At 41.9% G+C, this 20,016-nt stretch overlaps 2 protein-coding genes across 3 annotated transcripts; one reads left to right on the top strand and one right to left on the bottom strand.

The window, feature by feature from the left end:
* Positions 1–1,189: 1,189 nt before the first annotated feature.
* LOC119659382 (30S ribosomal protein S11) lies at positions 1,190–2,207 on the bottom strand. Its single transcript, XM_038067442.1, has 5 exons — positions 1,911–2,207; positions 1,704–1,837; positions 1,548–1,648; positions 1,416–1,481; positions 1,190–1,354 (listed from the first exon to the last, which is right to left on the bottom strand). The coding sequence occupies exons 1-5, from the start codon at positions 2,090–2,092 to the stop codon at positions 1,247–1,249; spliced, it is 591 nt and encodes a 196-aa protein (XP_037923370.1). The 5' UTR covers positions 2,093–2,207; the 3' UTR covers positions 1,190–1,246.
* Positions 2,208–3,070: 863 nt separating this feature from the next.
* On the top strand, positions 3,071–17,779 carry LOC119658626 (protein hairless). 2 transcript variants are annotated; one of them, XM_038066125.1, is made up of 4 exons: positions 3,071–5,152; positions 14,713–14,868; positions 14,913–17,048; positions 17,121–17,779. In XM_038066125.1, exons 1-4 carry the CDS (start codon positions 4,699–4,701, stop codon positions 17,147–17,149), a joined length of 2,775 nt encoding a protein of 924 aa, XP_037922053.1. In that variant the 5' UTR covers positions 3,071–4,698; the 3' UTR covers positions 17,150–17,779. The 2 variants fall into 2 exon arrangements, with proteins under 2 accessions (XP_037922053.1, XP_037922054.1); XM_038066126.1 differs by having other exon boundaries at positions 3,072–5,152; positions 14,925–17,048; positions 17,121–17,262.
* The last annotated feature ends 2,237 nt before the right edge of the window (positions 17,780–20,016 follow it).

Raw genomic sequence — 20,016 nt, 5'->3', positions numbered from 1 at the left:
AGAATTATCTCCAGAAGAGGTATAAGGCCATTAAGGGGCTAAGGGAATAAATCGTTACGCAAGGAGTTCATCAAATTTCTCTATTGTGAATGAAAACGCTATGGTCCTAACCATCGACCGCAAGAAAGGCAATATTCCTAATATCCAGAATGGTGACTATGAGATCTTATTGAAATAGATGACTGGACGTTATGATCGGCGATCTTAGTTTGAAAAGGTTCTTATAACCGGAGAAGGCAGCAAGGGTCAGCTTATGTTTGGCAAGTATGATGGATCATGAGAAAGTGCAGTCTCAGATTGCTTGTGGCCGGTGAATGCAATCCGCCCTGCCATTTGCAACAACTTTCTGATCAAAAGCATTGGTTAGCGCCATAAATTAGAGAAGAGAATGATCCATAGCGATCTAGGCGCAATAGCATTATGATGGAAGGAAAACAAATCCACTTGATATTACTGCGGAGTCACAAGAAAGGAACTCTATACTGAACCCATGTATTGAGGAATGAATCAAGTGGAAATACGGGATACAAATATTTGCATGCATCACCACTATGCGTGACGAAGCGGAGCACATAAAAATTGATTGTCCAAAGTAAATGAAGGAGAGAAGATTGAGGAATGTAACGAATCCATGTTCTTTACGCTCCTACATATAGCCCTACGAGCTGAAAGGAGTTTCAAACTAGAACGTGCGCAGTTGGCGAGGCAGGAAGTTAGCATGAACGTGTTGATCTAAATCGGGAAAAATCAATGGTATCAACCTCAAATGGTGGTGTTCAGAATTGATTAGCGTGCAATGCCACAGACAAGAGTATTTAAAAAAATGAGAGACTACTGCATGATTTTAAGGAAAAAGTGTCATCCCTGCATTTTCTACTTATTAGTTTCCACAAGAATCTCCTTTCACTAATCATTGAATGAAAATGAAAGACCGAAAAATTTACCTTCATATCCAAAGGAGGTTTTCCGGCCAATTAAGGCGCGGCAAGTTCAGTGGTCCAGATTTTCGAATACTTTCGCTTTAGTAAGAACTGTGATGTGGGTTTGGATTGGGTAAATAGTTGCGTCTCCAACTTGAATTCTTCTTCTCCAGGGCAATAACTTGGACAGTCACTTCCAGCGTTACAAAGGCAAGCGCACGGGACTTCAATTTTAAAAGGTTTTCACTTTGAGTAATCAATTTTTTAAGTTGTTTTTAAAATTATTCAGGTTTATTGTTTTCTATTATATTTTTCTCAACTAATATTTACAAACGTCGCTGCTTTCTCGGTCGTGGTGGATTCCACGAGACCGGAGTAGAGTCAGTGATGGAAACTATGTTCATTCCTGCCATTTGCAACCCTTTGATAGCGGACTGGAAAGAAGATAGTAGCAAAATTAGAAAAATCTTTCCTAAAAACGGGGATGAAACTTACCATTCGACCAGGTCCCAATCCGCGGACGTTCACTCGGACTGTCTTGATGCCTCTCTCAATGGCTTTCTAGGCAATGAAATAGAAGTTATTACACTAATGGTAATGGATAACTGTGGGGTAGTGGCTATTTACCTGTGATAGACTGATGGCTGTGGCTTGGGCTGCAATATTTGTTCCCTTCCTGGCATTTTTGAAGCCTTCTATGCCGCAGGAGCGAATCATTTGGATCAAACCTGAATGAATAATTAGTTGAAGAGGTAAATATACTAGAATTGGTTAAATATGTACCTTTGTGATCCGATAGGCTCACAATTGTGTTATTTGGCGAGACACGAATGTTGCAAATCGGGAGTTCACAGAAAGGGACTCCGTTGAATAGTTTTTTGGGGGTATCAGCATCCACGAACAGATTTTTTGTCCGGCTTCATGGAAGAAATGGAGAATAGTCAGCTTTTACTTATATGCACTGTGTAGGGCTCCGCAGAAATACTTTACCTAGAAACTAAGGAGTCAATCCCAATCGACTTCTCTCCTGCAGTTCCTTCATCTTTCTCGGGAAGAGATGCCAACATTTGTTTTCTGTCTTCAACTTTCGCCAGTGACGCGGTAGTTTGAAATTGTCTTGTTTTGCTGCATATTTGGGTTGGGAATCGATTCAAAACACTTCGGAGAAGCATCACTGTTAGTAGAACTGGTTTTCGTACAAGAATCCGAAGTGGGCAGCCAAAAAGTAGAAGGAAACATAACCAAGAAAGCGGTTGTCAAGAGATTTCGTGACAGAGGGAACGGAACGTTTGAAGTTTAGCATATGATGCTTCGGGCCCAACGCCTTGGATTGTGGGGGTGGTGGTCGCTAATTAAGAAGGGTTTGGGAAGATAGCTCCGAGTTTGTCGAAATTGTAAGGCAAATGTTTCTTGTCTTCGTGTAGATGATGGATCAGGCCTTGAAGTATGTTAGAGCACTCCATTCAAGACTGTAACGGTACACTACAGTACACTGTAGGAGGCAATGTGGTCAGCATTGCGCTCAGCCGAGATTATTACCCTGATTTGATCCAACTGCCACCAGTAAGATTTGTACCACGACAATTTCGTACGACAGCCTTGTGCTCTCTGTGCAATCCGGACAAATGGTATATATTTCCTAAAAATCACCCTTAAAAGTCATGACTTCAACCAATGGAGGATGAAGAGTCCTTAATTCAAGAAAAAGTACAAATAGCGAATAAACTATGGCCTATGAACCCTTGAAATAGTTTATCAATATGAAAAAAAAGGGGAAACCTCTCAAACAATATGTTCAGAATTGACGAACCAGTTACTATCCCATGGGAGTTGCCATCATTAAACACGAAAACAATTGTCATTTGATGTTAATATTTGTCAAATATTTCTCATTAACATCGCGTCCACCGGAAATTCCTATTAGCCTGGCTTGCAACATACCCAATTCAATGAATTTCAAATCCTCAACTCCACCACATCCCGCCCACCAATCGGACTCGCTCGTCACAATCTCACCACATTAATTTCCTACTTCACATTGCCTGTAGTTCAGACCATACCCAAGATTCCCGTGAGAAAATCCCAATTTTCCCACGCTCGTGGGAATTTTCCCACAATATGGCAGGACTTTGTCGCCGCTCCGCTCTTTCAAATGCGACGTGAACGTGATTCAAAAAAAAAACTTTCTTGAATGGATTTCGGAACCAAAGTGGAATCGGAACGGTGTCGGAGCTGCGCTCTTGTGTAGCTAAGCATAAAATTTTTGTATTTAATTCCAGTTAATTTTCCGTTTGTTTTCGTTTTGTTACGCGCAAACATATTTCAGTTTCGTGGGAATTGCTGGTGATGGTTTACGTTTAGCGAGCGACCACAGTTCGAGTCTCGCGTGACTTCCCGTTCGCAATTGGGACTTCGGGGGGCCAACTCGTTGCTGCGTTGTGTCAAAACAAAAAAAAAGAAACATAATTTCTGGCTGGCTGGGGAAGCGGCGGAGACTGGCCCACGCACGGTGCACATCGTCCGTTCAGTGAATATTCGACTTGGGAGCGCGTTTTTGTTTATATCTCGTCGTGGTTTCTGGTTTGATTTTGTGTGGAATCTGCGAGCGCAGACCCGGACATTTGCGGCGTGCGGAGTGGCGGCCGTGAGGCAGACAGACAGTCGGCGGCTGGCGAAGTACCCTGAGAGCCCGGAGCCCCACCAGCCGGAGACGGTTCGTGACGGGTAAAGAAATTTTGGACGTGCATCGCGTAAAACAAAATGGCAGTTGACTGGGTGTGAATGAACGGGGACGGCTGGGAACGGAACAGAGGTTGTATTTTTCGTGGCCGTCGTTGGATGGTTGTCGTCGATTTTCCACTGAGAAAACCCAGAAAATGTGCGAAGAGGTCTAGCCGGAATAAGAGTGGCGGACGCGGACACGGTAGCGACTTGCCCGGTTTAGTGTGCACCCATTCATGTTTCCCAATAAATCGTTTTCCGGATTGTGATATCTCCCCCCTTTCCGTAGAAATCCACTGTGAGGTCCTGCTCCCTATAATTTACTCGCCGCGAAGTTTCACGACTTTGCCGTGACTGTGATCCTTGCGACTGGCAAAAGGGCATGCAAGACGTAGCCAAAGCTCGAACGGGCCGTGTGACGTGAAGCTAATTTTTCAGTGTTTGCCGCGGAGTTTCGTTTTCCCCCAAAGTTGTCAGCAGGTGGACGACAGCCAGTTTTCCTCGCAACCAATTAAATCGTTCAGTTTGTCGACGACAAAAAGATTGTTGAGTGGAATATCATCGGAGCTGGCATTGCGAGCATTGGATTGCCGCTGGCTAGCCAAATGCGAAGAAAATCCGGAGAGTCTGCAGCCTGGCATCCGACAGAGGGTCCGCAGCGAGCGCACTGTTGTCAAACTTTGAGTCGTGGAGCCTGAGCTGGTGCGGGGCATTTTGTGATTTTGCCAGACGTGTGGGCATGAAAAACTAATTGACCGCTTGTCAGCATAATTTCCTTCGTGGGCACATCGGCAGCCTCGATTAATTGAGGCACGACAGTCGCAGTCTCGACAAGTGAAGAATTTCGCTAAGATTTACGTTGGATTCGGTGCCGTTTGGATTAGTTTCGTGAACTGAAAGACAAACGTGATTTAGCGCTGGCGGTGGAGTGGCGATGGAACAGCTCATTGTCACTGTGCAACGTACTGTAGCCTGTGACCCGTCCAATCGCACCCCCGTCTCCCCATCGGCCCGGTCGAATTGATGTCCTTGCGCCATTAGCAAACAACCATGAGCGATGCGTATCGAAGTGGCAATAGAACGAGGAGAAACATGTCTACCACCGATTAAAAAACAAACAAAATGTGCAAAGATGACAGATGAGAGCGACGCGACGATCATAAAAAATGGCATAAATGGAGCAGTAGCTGGAATTGGGGGTGGAGGCGGCGGCGGCGGTGGCAGTGTCGGAGTGGTTGCCACCACGGCGACGGCGATTCACGTTAGCCGCGGAAACGCGATAAACTTGAGCAGTGGAAGCGGCAGCAGCGCGGGAGGGGCAAGTGCCAACAGTCAGCGGATGCAATATACCAGCGGCGGATGTCCTTCGGCTGGAAGCGAGTTGAGCCCGGCACAGTCTAATCAGGAATCTAGCGCGACGGCGCACGTGAACAGTAGCGGGAATAGTAATAGCGTGGAATCGGTGCGATCACCAAATACAGGCTACGGAGGAAGGTTGCAATTTTTTAAAGGTAAGGATCATGCAAGGTTTTTTTTTCTACTAAATTAGAACAATTTCTTAACTAACGTTATCGGAAGCGTTCATATACTTTTGCCTTTCGAGCCTTTGTCCCGTTAGATAGCATTGTCGAACGGTTTGCCACTTTAGTGATTCGGGAGAAGTCATCGCCGCTTTACCCGGTTTAGCGGGTTATCACCTACACCGGCAGCATGGCCGTATTACAGATACTTACCTCGCAATTTCTCGATAATTGGTACGACCTTGCTTATTTTGGACACCGTCATAGCGAGTTATACCATTGTTTCAACGCAATAACGTTGTCTCCATAGCTTCGAAATGTGGTTGATGGGCTTTGGTAGCTACTCTACCCTCGGATCTATAAAGGACATCAGAGCGTTCGACGTGACGGGCAATTTTAAATCATCTGGGTTTAAAAATTAGGAGGTGATTGTCAAACCACATTTTTGAAACATTGGGGACATTGTCTAAAAGAGGAGGGAGACGTGCTTCCTCCAATTGGTCCGATGCAGACTCAGGACTTAATTTCAAAGGCACTTTTGTTCATATAAGTTACATACATACGCAAAGTAATTACAATTGACCATTGGCTGACAGAATCGATATACAGAATTCGAAGCGCTCTATTTTTAGCGGGTCACTGTTAATAATAATAATAATCGTTGACGCCACAATCCATATTGGATCAGGGTCTTAAAGTGCGCTAGAGCACTTCATTCAAGACCGGTGCACTACAGGATTACAGTATCCTATAGGAAGTAATGTGGTCAGCATTGCGTTGGGCGTTGGATCACTGTTACTGGCAATAAAGCAGTAGAAAAACATCACCGGAAAAAAAAACTGTTTAGGGTGCTTGTTTCTGGAAACATCGCATAATAAGGAAAAAGTGACGGAATATCACTTTCTTGGTAAACACACAGATACACAATATGTCTGGTGCACCTGCCACACTAAGGATTCTGCTCTTTGGATCGAGGTGGAAAAGTTTGAAGCAAGGGATGAATTAATCTAGTAATGCTTGTTATCGGGCATGTGGTTAAACGCCTTCTTAATATCGCTTGGATGATGTATAATCGGTAATGTCATAGTTCTACCCTCCAAAATCTCCATTGTATGGAGTAACATTCGAATTGGATGTTAGTTTTTCCTTCCATATTCGAGTAGTTGTTGTCTTGCTAATCAGATATTCATCATCAACGGCGCAAGAACCGGTATCCGGTCTAGGCCTGCCTTAATAAGGAACTCCAGACATCCTGGTTTTGCGCCGAGGTCCACCAATTCGATATCCCTAAAAGCTGTCTGGCGTCCTAACCTACACCATCGCTCCATCTTAGGCAGGGTCTGCCTCGTCTTCTTTTCCTACCATAGATATTGCCCTTATAGACTTTCCGGGTGGGATCATCCTCATCCATACGGATTAAGTGAGCCGCCCACCGTATCCTATTGAGCCTGATTTTATCCACAACCTGACGGTAATGGTATCGCTCATAGATTTCGTCGTTATATAGGCTACGGAATCGTCCATCCTCATGTAGGGGCTAAAAATTCTTCGGAGGATTCTTCTCTCGAACGCGGCCAAGTGTTCGCCATTCTTCTTGCTAAGAACCCAAGTCTCCGAGGAATACTTAAGGACTGGCAAGATCATGTACGGTAAGAGCTTTAACTCTCTTTCAAGCGGAACAGTTCTTTTTAAGCTGAAATAGGCTCTATTGGTAGCTAACAGCCGTGCGCGGATTCATCGTCGTAACTGTTATCGTTTGTGATTTTCGACCCTAGATAGGAGAAATTATCAACGGTCTCAAAGGTTTGACCAGTGCGGTTTGATGTTGGTTGGTTTTCGGTGCTGCATTGCCACCATATATTTTGTCTTGCCTTCATTGATGTGCAGCCCAAGATCTCGCGCCGCCTGCTCGATCTGGATGAAGGCAGTTTGTACGTCTCGGGTGGTTCTTCCCATGATGTCGATACCGTCAGCATAGGTCAGAAGTTGGGTGGACTTAAAGAGGATCGTACCTCTTGCATTTACCTCAGCATCACGGATCACTTTCTCGGGGGTCCATCAGATATTCCCTTGTCAATAACGTCCTTTCCGAGCGAGAGTGGTTTTCGCTTTCTGCTGCATTGTTGGCACGCATTTCTTACTCTTCACCGGCTTCATTCTTCAAATTTTGTAATGCTGGTAGATGAAGTTGCGATAAATATTGACAATACTGGCGCAAGTGGTTAATTAGAAAATTTGTTGGATATTAACCTGGTGCTTCGCTGGGTAAGCAAGTAATCGTTCTTGGTTTTCACAAAACGGAAGTGTTCGATGTTTCGATTAGTTGAAACTGAGGTATCTCTTCGGAAAGTTTGTCTCACTTTCTCAATTTTTTCATGGTAGGCGTTTCTATGTTGAGTTTACATACACATATTTAGGTGGCTCTCGTTGTTCGGGGCTTTGTTAGAAAATGCCTCACGTCCATATGAAAAAGGAGAAACGAGACCCTATGATCTGAACGTCCAGTTGTTTCAGAAAGTACATGTGCCCTTATTAACATGGGATGTGCATATATGGCTTGGATGAGAAGAAATTCGTAAATGCTGTTTTTGGGGCGTCCTTGCTAGAAGAAATTCCCTTCTTTTCAAATTATTGTTCAAAAGGAGGAGTAAGTAAAAACTCAGGTTAAGAGCAGGAGAGTTAAGGGGTTGGGCAAACTGCTGTCAACCTAACTCCGCAATTTTTCTCTGAGTTATGTCATGTTGAACTATGATATCCTTTAACGTTGCCTTGAGATCCTCTATCTGGGCCAATATACATCCGCTGTTTGGTGGTTCCCCGTGAATAATTCCTTGAATATGCTATCAAACACACAACATTTTACGAGAGTGAGATCCTGATTTGATTTCGATGAACTTTCATGTACTTGCTGTAAATGTGCAGTGTGATTTTGATCAAATGGAAAGAAAACCTTCTGATTTTTGTCTGCTCAGGTGTAAAACGCAACTGCTTAGGCGGTCTTCCTGAGGGATTACCTGTGGAAACCCAGCAATCAAATTTCATAACATAAACAAAGAATCGGACCTAATCTCTAATAGTTCAGCAACAGTTAATTTATTCTCTTCCTCCAATTCCTTTCTTCTTTTCATACGCCTTCAGTTGAGGATTAAGAATTCAGTCCAGAAGAAATTTGTGGGCTAGCAACCATTGAAGTATTATGCATCATTATCAAGAAAATTGTGCAATCAATTGTAAATGTCTGGTCGATTCAGCTTGAAAGGACACTTTGAAAGGGAATGCAAGGCGGGAATATGCAATCCGAACTCACTTCAAAATGAATCGCAACTAGCAGACAGACAGAAATAAGATTTTAGTAAGTAACTTTCAATAAGGTTTTGTTACACACAAAACTCTTAGAAATACAATTCTTTAACTCCGTCCAAAGTAATTTCATTTCGAGCATACTTGATCAGCCTTTCATTATATTATCGAAACCATTGTTTAAATGCGTTTTCTGAGATGCCTGATATCGCATGGTTCACTTTCTTCTTTTCCCATGGGCGAACAGCGAAGCACTGGAGTCATTCTACTTTCGGTTAAAGTTTTTGGATCTAGATAGAACTATGTACGCACCTTTTTGAATGACCTTTTTGCTGTGTAGTCAGCACTCGAAGAACGAATTCAGCGGTCATTCTCCTCTCCAAATATTCTAAGCTCCCAAGTCAGGCCAGATTGCTTTTACAAAAAAAAACCCTTCAGGTGTTCATGCCAGATCCTCTGAAATCCCTTTGTTTGTGCCTACAATGAGAAACCACAGTCTTAGGACATTTGGATCATTTGCATATAGATAATGCAATATTGATTCCGAATACCCCTTACCTTCCCTTGATTTATTGGCAAGTTTAAACTTCTTTCTCTCCAACGATATGTTTCAAGTCAGTCCACTAATCGTCATTCATCAAAGAATTAATTCCATTACTGGCCATGATACTCATTGTCAAGTGTCAATCAAACACAACACAACGCTAATACCATGACCCTACTAAAAAAACAATTTTGTACTTTTATGAAAATCACATAGTTCTGTGGATAAAGAATGTTGATCTTAGAATTGAGGAGGAAGAATGATCTCGCACTGCAAAGATTGTTTAGCCATCTACCGTTGAAATATGACATATAGTGGATAAAAAACAACTTTGGCTTCTTATTCTTGGGATAATGTCAAACTAGATGAAACCATCAGCGAATATTAGTCAATGGATCGAGAAATTTGGGGAAAAGTAAGTGATGTTATTCAGGATGTATATTCCGCTTTTTCTGGATCAATAAATAAGTTATCAGTAACATCGTATTCTTCGTTATTTTTTCATAAATACCGATATTTATTCACTTCCAAAAAATTTCTAACTCCTCCCCTCCGAGAGCATGCATCACTTTTCAGGGGGAAGATGCCTAAATGTCGCTGATTTGAAAACGTTTTGGATTAGAAACTATTCAACCTAACAAGATACTCTCTGTGAAAAATACCATAGTGTTCCACCTGTGGACATCAGAGAGAATGAGTCCTGCAGCAACATTTTCGCTTTGTCATATTATGAAGTTTCAATATTAGATTTATGTGCTCCTCCTGCATGTCGAAATTGGTATCGTTTTTGCGGCTTTATCTTTGATGTTCTATCAGAGGTGCTACCAGGAAACTTATGCAACATTTCACAAACCAACTTTTCTGGAAAGAAGAGAAGAATTTCATCTCTATGCAAAATTTATTTTCTTCATCGCTATATAATAGCTTTGGTTCATATGCATGTGAAAATTCTCATGGCTTCGTCCATACCCTCTAATTGACTCATTATGTAGGGAGTCATCGTTGAATTTCTCCGTTATTATTCAGGAATGCTGTTTCGATCTTATCGTTTAAAAAAAAATTATTGCATTTTATTACGAATGAAACTAAGTTCCTGTATTTTTAAATTAAATATTTTTTATCAATGATATCTGGATTTTTCCATTTTCCTATTAATAAATTATTATCTGTTCGAAAGGACCTTTTTGCTTTACCCTTTGCGTCGACGATCGAAACAAATGCTATTTAGAAAGCACTATGTCCTGGAAATACGCCCGATAACCAAGAGCTCCCCATTTCAAAGTCTCCCAATATGTTTTGACGCATTAAGCAACGTATGGGCAGATATTTTTGTGTTGTAAAATTAATTTGTTTTGCCTCTACTCCCTCTACTCTTCAAGTTTCGACTCAAAGATATTCATTGGGCCTGGAAATCCATCCGTGACCCCTTTTCCATTTGTGGCATTAGACCACCAGTTCCTACAAGTATTAAACGGGCTTCAGCCGTGGATTTCCTTCTCTAAAGCAATGTGAAACATCGCATTTATTGACTGCTAATGCTAATAAAAATTCGCCGTTTTTTTGTTATGGCTGTAAAAAAAAAGTCTACGTACTCACTAGCATCGGGAAAATTAAGCCGAGATAGGATTGTTTGAAAAGGTTATTAGGTTCCCAAAGCATTACATAATGGGGGACAACGGCTGAAGAAAAAGTAGGTTCACGTGATTTGAGGCTGCTACCTTGGCCTTGTGATGAAAACAAAATTCATTTTTGCTTCTAATGTTATGCCTCTCCAGAAGATGCAGCATCTGCCATCAAAAAAATCCTGCTTTGAGATGGAGAACGGGGTAAATTGCTCTGGAACTTCCGTATACTTGTGCCCCAACCAATCATTCCCTTGCAGTCACATCCTACATGTGAGAATAAGACTACTGTCCATTGCTCACTCGTTCAATTCACAGTTCTCCAGTGAACTGAAGGCAAGCTTGGTGATAGGCTTCTGCCAATTTTTGGGCTATTTGTAGGTCTGCGGACTTCAGCTAGATATTTTCTTATTACCCATTGGCTGATTTTGACTCTTCGAAATTTTTGTAAGTGTTGTGCCAATTGAGATCCATTCAGATGCCGATTTCTCAATGATGTAGTAACATAGCGATCATCCTGTTGAGGTGTAGCGCGTTTTCGTTCAGATGCAAGTCATCTTATGTACTCTCTAATCTGTTAATATTTCTGGTACAACGACTTAAATTCAGATGTCGAACAACTTATTTTGATTTCCAACAATTTTGATTACATTTAATAAAGACAACGATTTGAAAAGCTTGACGCACGATAAAATCAATACACTAATATAGAAGCTAAGTATTAATATGCGAACGATAACCCTATACCTGAGAAACCCTTTTATATCTAAATAAGACCTAAAACGCCTGTTACCTGTATTGAGCAATCAACCGACATGGAATTCGTTTGATATTATTGGCTGGGATTGCCTTAATTTACCTCTGAAAACCTACCCTGAACACTTTAAAAATAGAGCTTGGATTCCTCAGCTTCCGAAAATGCTATTACGGTCTCGAGGATCGCAAAAAAAGTATAAAATAGAATTGTTCAACAATACCTATCAAAGATAACCAGTTCGTAAACGCGGACGACACGACCGATACGGCAAAATGCCAATGAAGAATTGATTTTTGGCTTAAGACGGCCTCAGCTACAGTTGGAACAAGGCGCGTTCTTGTGTTCTTCTGAGAAGACATCCCATAGCAGAGCATCCTAAAGCTGCCCCTCATTGCATAGTGCCGTGCGCTGAGCCAGAGAATATTTATTCGAAATCTCCCGCGATCCTATATTACTGGTACCAATCGCCTGAGGTATTTGAATTACTTAATCTTGAAACAGCCGCAATGCTGAAAACTAGTGCGCTGTAGTTGGAAAGTTGAGGCATACAACAAAGGTTTTGCAACATATACTCGAAACAACATATTGTCAGGTTGCCTGGTATCGTTTAATGGACTGAGAAAACTAAATTTTTGTTTTTGTTGACGAAACGATCCGCCAGATGTTGATGCGATTATTGTAGGAAGATCCAGAGCAGAAACCAGCCTGTTCTATTTCGATCAAGTTTTGAGGTGTTTGTTATGGGTTTTAAAGTTATATTAGTATATTAGGTATTATCGTTGACGTTAGAGAGCACGCAAATACGTCTCCAATTGCCACACTCATGGCGGGGGCCCTTTTCCGAATCTTAACGATCATTATCTTCTTGCAATCCTTCGGAAATATTTCCAATTACTAAGATTTCCGGGCAAATGGAAGTAGAAACTGCACTGGATGACCGTCAAGTCCGGCGGTTTTTCCCCAGTTGAGCGTATTGATGGCCGTAATGATTTCAATTTGAAGTGGAAAAGCAGAACTTATGTATTCGTATGTTACAGCAAATAGCCAACTTCACCGAGTATTATACGGGGCGGCATATCATCATGAATGAATTATAGAATTTTCGATCTCCTGCAAGTTATTTGTATAGTTCTTGTCTCCTGTGGAGTATGGGGCATGAACATAGTCTCAGTGAGACTGTGCTCCTTCAATAACGTTGCACTTAATGCTGTGCAAGTACTAAGCTTACAGCAGCGGAACAGCACGAATACGAGATTCGAACCTGGAGTAACGAGTTGAGAGGCAAGCACTCAACCATCTCGATTATCGCACCCTTCGATCCATGTTATTCTGATGTTGTATATGGTTCTAAAAGCGTTATTATTTGTGACAGCTTCCGCTTCCCTGAAAAGTGCGATGGTAAATTTCCTTTATGTTATGTTCCTTGTTATGGCGTTTGAAGCCGAGGAGTGTGTCCAATTCTGAGAAGAGGGAGATAGAACTTTAAACTGCTTTCCCTGGTTTGTGATTATAATTGCCGGCATATCAAAGCGTGGAATCCATTCTCGACAGGCTATAGAGAGGTGTACGGGGAAAACCTGAGACTCTCCAGCGACCCTATTTTCGACATCAGATCATGACTCAACACTACCAGTTTGTCGCGTTTGCTTCGGGACGCAATGCCACCCGCCGACTACGCGAAAACTGTGACTGAATTGCCCAGGGATCTCGAATCCTGCACGCATGTCCTAATTAGGACGGACGCCTCTCGGAAGCCGTTGCCGCTTCGAACTCCTCGAGGGAGGCCACACCATTATAGCCTCAACGTCGGGGCACGGTCAAGAGGGTCCGCTTGGCTCGGTTAAAAACCATCTTCCAGAAAGAAAACGCAGCTAGAAAAAAGGTGCGCGACGCGTCCATTTTGACTTGCAGCTGCCGAGTTGAGGGGGCCATACGTCTGGTTCCTCGCTGAAGTTCCCTTTGGTTTCAGCTGGGGATGGAGTGTTGCCGCCGAGCGAGTAACTTGGGTGTGGAATGCACGTAAGTGCGAATCGCAGTGGCCATGACACTGCGCTTCTCTAGATTTTTCATGATATCGCAGCTCAAATGGTGGCGTGTCCGTTTCCACGACTCCATTCCAGATTTTGTGCCACCCCGTCAGGACTTGGCCTAAGTAGCACCCGATTGAAGACCCTTCCAGGTTCAGACATGTTTGTTTAGGCTGTGATCGAGAATTTCATGGTTGGTTAGGTTATGAGCGAGAATTTGTTGGGCATCTTCATCACTGGTAAACATTTTTTCTAAATGCTCACGCATAAAAATATCCTAAATTTGCATTTCAACGCCTTCATGTCCGGAGTTATGAGTAGTGATGCCTGCTTTCAGTTCAATTGGCGACCGGGTGCAATTGTCAATATTCTCAAGAGGACTGCTCAAGGTATTTTCCGCTCAATCAGAAAAATAATTTTCTCACTGTCGAGCGACAGCTGGATCATGTGAGGAGTCGTAATTGATTCCACGGTTGTGTATGTCGTTTTGTCCGGCTTGGATATAATTAGAACCCTAAAAAAGATTAACTTTTCTTATAAGGTCGGAAAAGATTTTTTATTTCTCATTTTACGAGGGTCAGTTGTCATTTTCCTGAGTCTAGTGAGAGGAAAACTCACCGAAGAAGACGATAACTGGTCCTTGAAATTTCGGTATATGTTAGCCTTTTTTGGTTTTCTAGCTATTTGGTGTTGATTTAGGCCGGTGGAGGCTCTCCAATTGTGCAAAAAGAAGTGTAAGTAACTCGCCAGCACCCCTCTGGTTGCACACATACAGAAGTTAAATCTATTGTTGACCGCAATATAGGCAATTCAATTGCTCGAACGCAGCCGGTCTCTCCGGGGAAGCTGCAGAAATCCATCAACCTTTCATCATTATAGTTGCAAGTCATCGAGACCAATTTTCCCCATTAAATCTCCGGGCAAGGTATCGGTACCCATCTTGGCAAATAGATTCTAGGAAGGCTCTCCTGTATGTAGTTGCTCTTAGGACTCCTAGTTCCTTGCATTGGAAATTTCCACCGGTGCATAACAGTGTTCTATCGAGACATTTCATATTTTGGGTCGGAATTCTACCGCCTTATCCTGTCCGAAATCCATTTCCAAGTAATCGGGGCGCCCCTGGCTATTGCCATAAGCTTTTATTTAATTCACATTTCAAAAACAAATTCGTGTTCCTGTACGATATTCGAAGGTCGGCAACGATAATTCCGCCCTTATCTCTGAGGCCTGGATAACGTTTCTTTAATAAAAAAAGTTTACATTAATTCAGTGGGAAAAATAACCATTTTTTTTCATTTCAGATGGGAAATTCATACTTGAATTAGCTAGATCGCGAGAAGGTGAGAGGTCAGGATGGGTTTCTGTTCCCAGAAAAACATTCTGGCCGCCCTCAGCTTCAACGACGCCAGCAACTAATTCAACTTATCCGAAGAACGAAAGTTCTACTTCACTCAGCTGTAAGTTTTCGCGCTGAAAACTACTTTCAGGACCATTAATGTAGCATTAATTACAGTTTCAGACGATAACAGTTCGATTCAGTCATCACCGTGGCAACGTGATCATTGCTGGAAGCAAGCTACACCTAGACGAAGTATTTCTAAGGAAATGTGTATGTTCTTTAAACGAACTAAGAAGTTCACCTTATCCTTGGACGGATATAAAACTGCTCAACTGAAAAGACGGCGACCACACGATAATTCAATGTGTAAAATTCCATTTACATTGGTGAAGAATGGTTTCATTAAAACTGAATTGATTGATTCGGTTGATATTAAAACGGAGGTGGATGAAGCGGATGGTCATGATGACGATGAAAAGAGAAAGAAAAGTCCCGAGGTAGATGGTGCTCCCGCGGTAAAGATGGAAGATGGCGATGTCAGCCGAAAGAAGGGTGTGGACCAGGAGCAAGAACGGAGAAAACCGAAAACGCGAGCAAAGCTCAGTACAATATTGGAAAAATTAATTGATAGATTGCCCACCGGTCTCTACTATTTATCGAAAGTGAATCCACCGCCCTCTAGTGGAATGATTAATCACTTCCCTGCCTCGGCTCGTATAACAGAATTGCATAATCATCAGCAGCATGTCTCACCACGTAAAAGAATACTCAGAGAATTTGAAAAGGTATCATTAGAAGATAACAGTACAAAGCGTTCTAGGGCAAAAGCGAATGCTACAAATGCATTAGCAACACCTGCCTCCCCGTCATCGAACTCTTCAATCTCTCAAATTGCAAGTTCCACGTCGACGCAAAGGTCGACATCGTTTTCGAATAGTAGCAGCACTAATAACAATAACAGTCAAGTGTCTAACGGCAACGGTAACAGTGCGACGACAGATGCCAACTCGAACAGTAATTCGAATCGATTGTACAGCAGTTACAGCATACATTCCTTATTGGGGAACACGACTAGTAATAGTAAGAATGAATCGAACTCCAAGGATCATATGGACTCATCGTGTTTGCAAATCATGCTCACCTCTCCCAATTCTTCTGAGACGTACTACTCTAACCGAAGCACGTACACGAGCAACAGCAGCAAGCGTAAGTCGCCAAATTATAGTGCAACGCCCGATCCTCATAATCGGAGATCGTCGAGGGAGTCGCCAAATAATTACGGGCCTAATTACCCATCGGAGTCAAGTCTAAGTCCCGATCCTGTCAGTCGATATAAACAGTCAGGCAATGCAGGCACTGGCGCGACGAGTTTCCACCCGTATTTGTCGTCGCCGAAGTATTCATCAAATGCTGCCTCGCCCACTATGGTGACTGATGGTTATAAACAGAAATCTGGATACTCGACTGGATCGCCGAGTCATTCGCAGGTGCCAGCGAAGATGCCTACGAGTAGAAGTCCGGTAGTCCCATCATATTCCCAACAGTCGCCGCATAGTAGTAAAAGCTCGAATCCGAATAATAATCGGTTTAGGGAGCAATCCCCAGCAGAAAGTCCGTCGCCGAGCTCGTCGTCTTCGGATCGGCGTGACGGAACCCCACGAACAGTGCCAAAGAAGACAGTTGCATTCCGTCAACAATTCTCTTCGCCAACTTCCTCTCCTAGTGTTGTCCAAACGTCAGCAGCTGAATCATCGAACATTTACAAAAGCCCATCCGAACAAAAAAGAAAAAGTGCGGTCGTTGACGATCAACGGACACTCTCGCCTGAAAGTTCTAAACTTTATCAATCGGCACTTGATCAATTGGATCCACAACATCGCACAAATCTCATACGAGCATCTCCCGTTTTACCACAATCACCTTTCTATTATTTACACCAACCTCACGGTTCGCCTGGACCACATACGAGCCAACCATCGTACATTCCTCCATTACCACCATATTATCCTATAACGCCGTATGCAGCAGCCGTTGCAGCTTTACGTAATCCATTATGGATGCATTACCAAACTGCTGGTTTATTACCAGGACCATCATCACGAATACCATTCCCATATAATGGAGATAGCGGCTTAGGACCACCACATCCGCCAACCGCTCCGCCCGGTCTATCTTCAATGCATTTATCATCTGGCCCAATGCCAATACCATCATGGCCATCATCATCTCTCAATATGCAAAATTCAGCGACTGATGATCCGGTCTCATTAGTTAATGTTAAAGATGAACACAATGCAGGTGGGTGTGGATGGGATTTATGATTTGTTGCGATTTAATTGTCTGATTCAACTTTCCTCCGTCTCGTTTTAGATGTTCCACTGAACTTATCAAAGCACTAGAGATTTGGATCACTACTTTTTAACGTTTATTGTAAGGGTAAAGTATGTATAATTTTGGAGCAAGTATTGTTCTAAACATTAATATTTTCTATGAGTATATATTTATCTCCAAAAATTCGTGCGAATTAGATCCACAAGATTAAGCGAAGTCGAGTAAAGTGTTTATTTTAACTAGAGGACAGAAGCATGTGTGTAAAATAAATTATTTAGAGACGTAAGGTTTTTAATTATTACTATTATTGCTATATCTATTTTTTGTAGAAAGAATCTCAGCCGTTATGGTTTTTTATAGACTGAATATACAAAAGAAAAAAAAATATAAAAACTGAAACACGAAAACATTTTGTATAATACGAAAAAAACTATATATATACATATAAAACCTTATACATATGCGACAAGAGAAAATTCCTCGGTAATTTATGTGTCTGAGCAAACAGACAACATGTGACGCAGATAATTGAACAGAACCATTCGTTCATACACACACACACGCAGGATAAAATAACTAACAATTAAATATATTCTACACTAAAGTAATGTGCCTTTTGCAAGGAAACACAATTAAATTTATATGGACTACGAGTAAGGAGGAAACAAACAAAGAAATGAAAAAAACTTGAAATCGAATCACACCATTTATACTATTAACTAATATATTTGTAGATAAACTGGCGTTTGCTGCAGAGTTTTACAATTAGTAGTGAGTGCGTTTTGAAGACAGTTTAAATTGACATAATCGTATTTTTGCTATTTTCAGCAACAACATTTTTTTAAAACTATTCCTTATATAAAACATAACCTACAACAACATATTTATTCCTGAATATTTTGCATGATTATCATAATTAATTGTTTTTTTCCGAATTTCCATATTTGGAACCGAATTTTAAAGGCTCTGGGAAATGTTCTTTATTGTGTGTATACGTTCTTAGGCGGGTAGACTGTTATGGGGATGGTTACAAGTCGGTTTCGAGTTGATTGCTACTTCAATCCCTACAAAGTAGGGACGACGAATTATAAAACTTGACAACGCTCTTCATAGCTGAAATGTGGTATAATTTGCTAGCCAATTTTCGAAGGATGGATAGAACACGCATTGAAGAAAGCAGCAGTAGTTGGTTCTCGAAATGTGGTATTTGCATGCAATTTTTGCCAGAATTGGAAAGTTCTTCTTCAATTTTATTCAACCTTTTGATCACTCTCATAATAAACGAGACTTAAATGCTGTGGTGGGCTTCGGCGAAAAACCGGCATGTTTGCAGGTCCTTACCAAGGCAGGCCTAGGGCCGAACGGCAATCCCTTTGTATACTTTAGTACGTTTTTTTTTTACTCTGGTGACGGCGCGTTGTTTCAGCATCAACCTTTCGATCACGTTCATGGATGTTTGTGTTGTCCTGTTGCTGTATGCTTATCCTTTGCACAGCATTAAGTCTGGTGATAATGAAACTGAAGTACAACCGAATGGAAAATAAAACGTAGGAAAAAAATAACAGAGAGACTGTGTCGATTCCCTAAACACAAAGGAGTGAACAGGAGATACATATAGGAGCAATGTGGATTTACCCCGCTAATTGTCTTTCCAGGACAGAGTTACGCGAATTGTAATTCCATCTAGAATTACACAACTGCACCTACACTGCCAATATGAAAATTGAAGCGTTTCCTCTCCTTATCTAAATATGCTAGTCCACAAGCCATTACATGCCTTTGTTTATTTCGCGAATTTAGGCATAATTCATCCGTGAAGCCACGCTGCATACTTTGCATTTAGCGTCAAAAAATATTCTCATTGGGACTGCAGATGTATTTGTTTGATCGTAGAAGCAATAACATTGTATTAAATTCTCCACGTGATATTGCTTGCACATATGTCTGATTTCCGCAAGATCGTTGTAAATTAGTTGCCTTGACTAGTAATTGATTACATGCTTGCAACGCTTGGGGGTGCAAAACGCCTCTGGTAGTTTGTTCCAATATCTTCCGACAGTCAGCCTATCTTGAATTCCACAGTATACCAGGTTGCGGTTGCCATGCCTGGCGTCCGTTCGACATGAGGACTTCATTATAGTTTTCGCAGCTTAGCATCTATCTCGTTATCCATTATTTTATTTGGTAAGCCCGAAAATTTCCTATTTCCACCCTATATTTAGTGGTAAATGGAGCTACTAGCTCGAAAAAGATCGCAAGAACTTTTCTTTAAGCTGCGCTAAACTTTTCCTTGTTGCTATGAAAGTTATGATGCAAATGCAATGATGAGACCCTTTTATGATTGACCTCGTTGAGATAGACATGTCCCCGATCTGGAGCCCCACGCAAATACATACTTCCTCTGTGTGTCCAGCTCTTGTTGGCTTGTATGATTTCAAGATATTTTGCTATTCCTTTCATATAATGGCCCAACCCACTAGTATACACAGGAGACGAAATTCCAAAGTAAAAGTGGGGCAAAAATGAACCTTACGGTCGAGGTCGCAGATGTCACCAATTCGCAACCAACTGAGTGGAAATTGACAGAATGGCATTGAGTAGGTTCATCACCCTTAAAATCTCTACAAAATTGTTTCACTAAACGATCGCGATCACCGTCGGTGCTGTATAAATCTAGTTGTTTTTGACCGTACTTTGTTCGAGATGCTTCATGTCCGTTACTGGGTCGATGTGCTCGTTATTGTCAATTGGCACTTCATGCTGTCACTGAATGAAAATGTTGAGTAAAAATTTAGCTTTATGTAGTTCTGAAAGAAAGGAAATCATAGAAATGATTGTAAATACAGAGAATCTTAACTCGAAATTTTCTACTGCAAATATTTGAGTTCGCTCAAAACGTTGTGAACCCACCACGACAGTTGAACGATTCCATTTC

The sequence above is a fragment of the Hermetia illucens genome, chromosome 6 (assembly GCF_905115235.1).
Source record: "Hermetia illucens chromosome 6, iHerIll2.2.curated.20191125, whole genome shotgun sequence".
Classification (NCBI taxonomy): Eukaryota; Metazoa; Arthropoda; class Insecta; order Diptera; family Stratiomyidae; genus Hermetia; species Hermetia illucens.
This window is presented reverse-complemented; position numbering and strand designations above follow the sequence as displayed.

Coding starts and splice junctions, on each gene's coding strand:
- LOC119659382 (XM_038067442.1), bottom strand. CDS start 2,092: ATGCTTCTCCGAAGTGTTTTGAATCGATTCCCAACCCAAATATGCAGC. Junction 1,838..1,910: donor ATTGACTCCTTAGTTTCTAG/GTAAAGTATTTC, acceptor TCTTCCATGAAG/CCGGACAAAAAATCTGTTCG. Junction 1,482..1,547: donor CAGCCATCAGTCTATCACAG/GTAAATAGCCAC, acceptor TTCATTGCCTAG/AAAGCCATTGAGAGAGGCAT.
- LOC119658626 (XM_038066125.1), top strand. CDS start 4,699: ATGCGTATCGAAGTGGCAATAGAACGAGGAGAAACATGTCTACCACCG. Junction 14,869..14,912: donor AAGTTCTACTTCACTCAGCT/GTAAGTTTTCGC, acceptor CCATTAATGTAG/CATTAATTACAGTTTCAGAC. Junction 17,049..17,120: donor TAAAGATGAACACAATGCAG/GTGGGTGTGGAT, acceptor GTCTCGTTTTAG/ATGTTCCACTGAACTTATCA.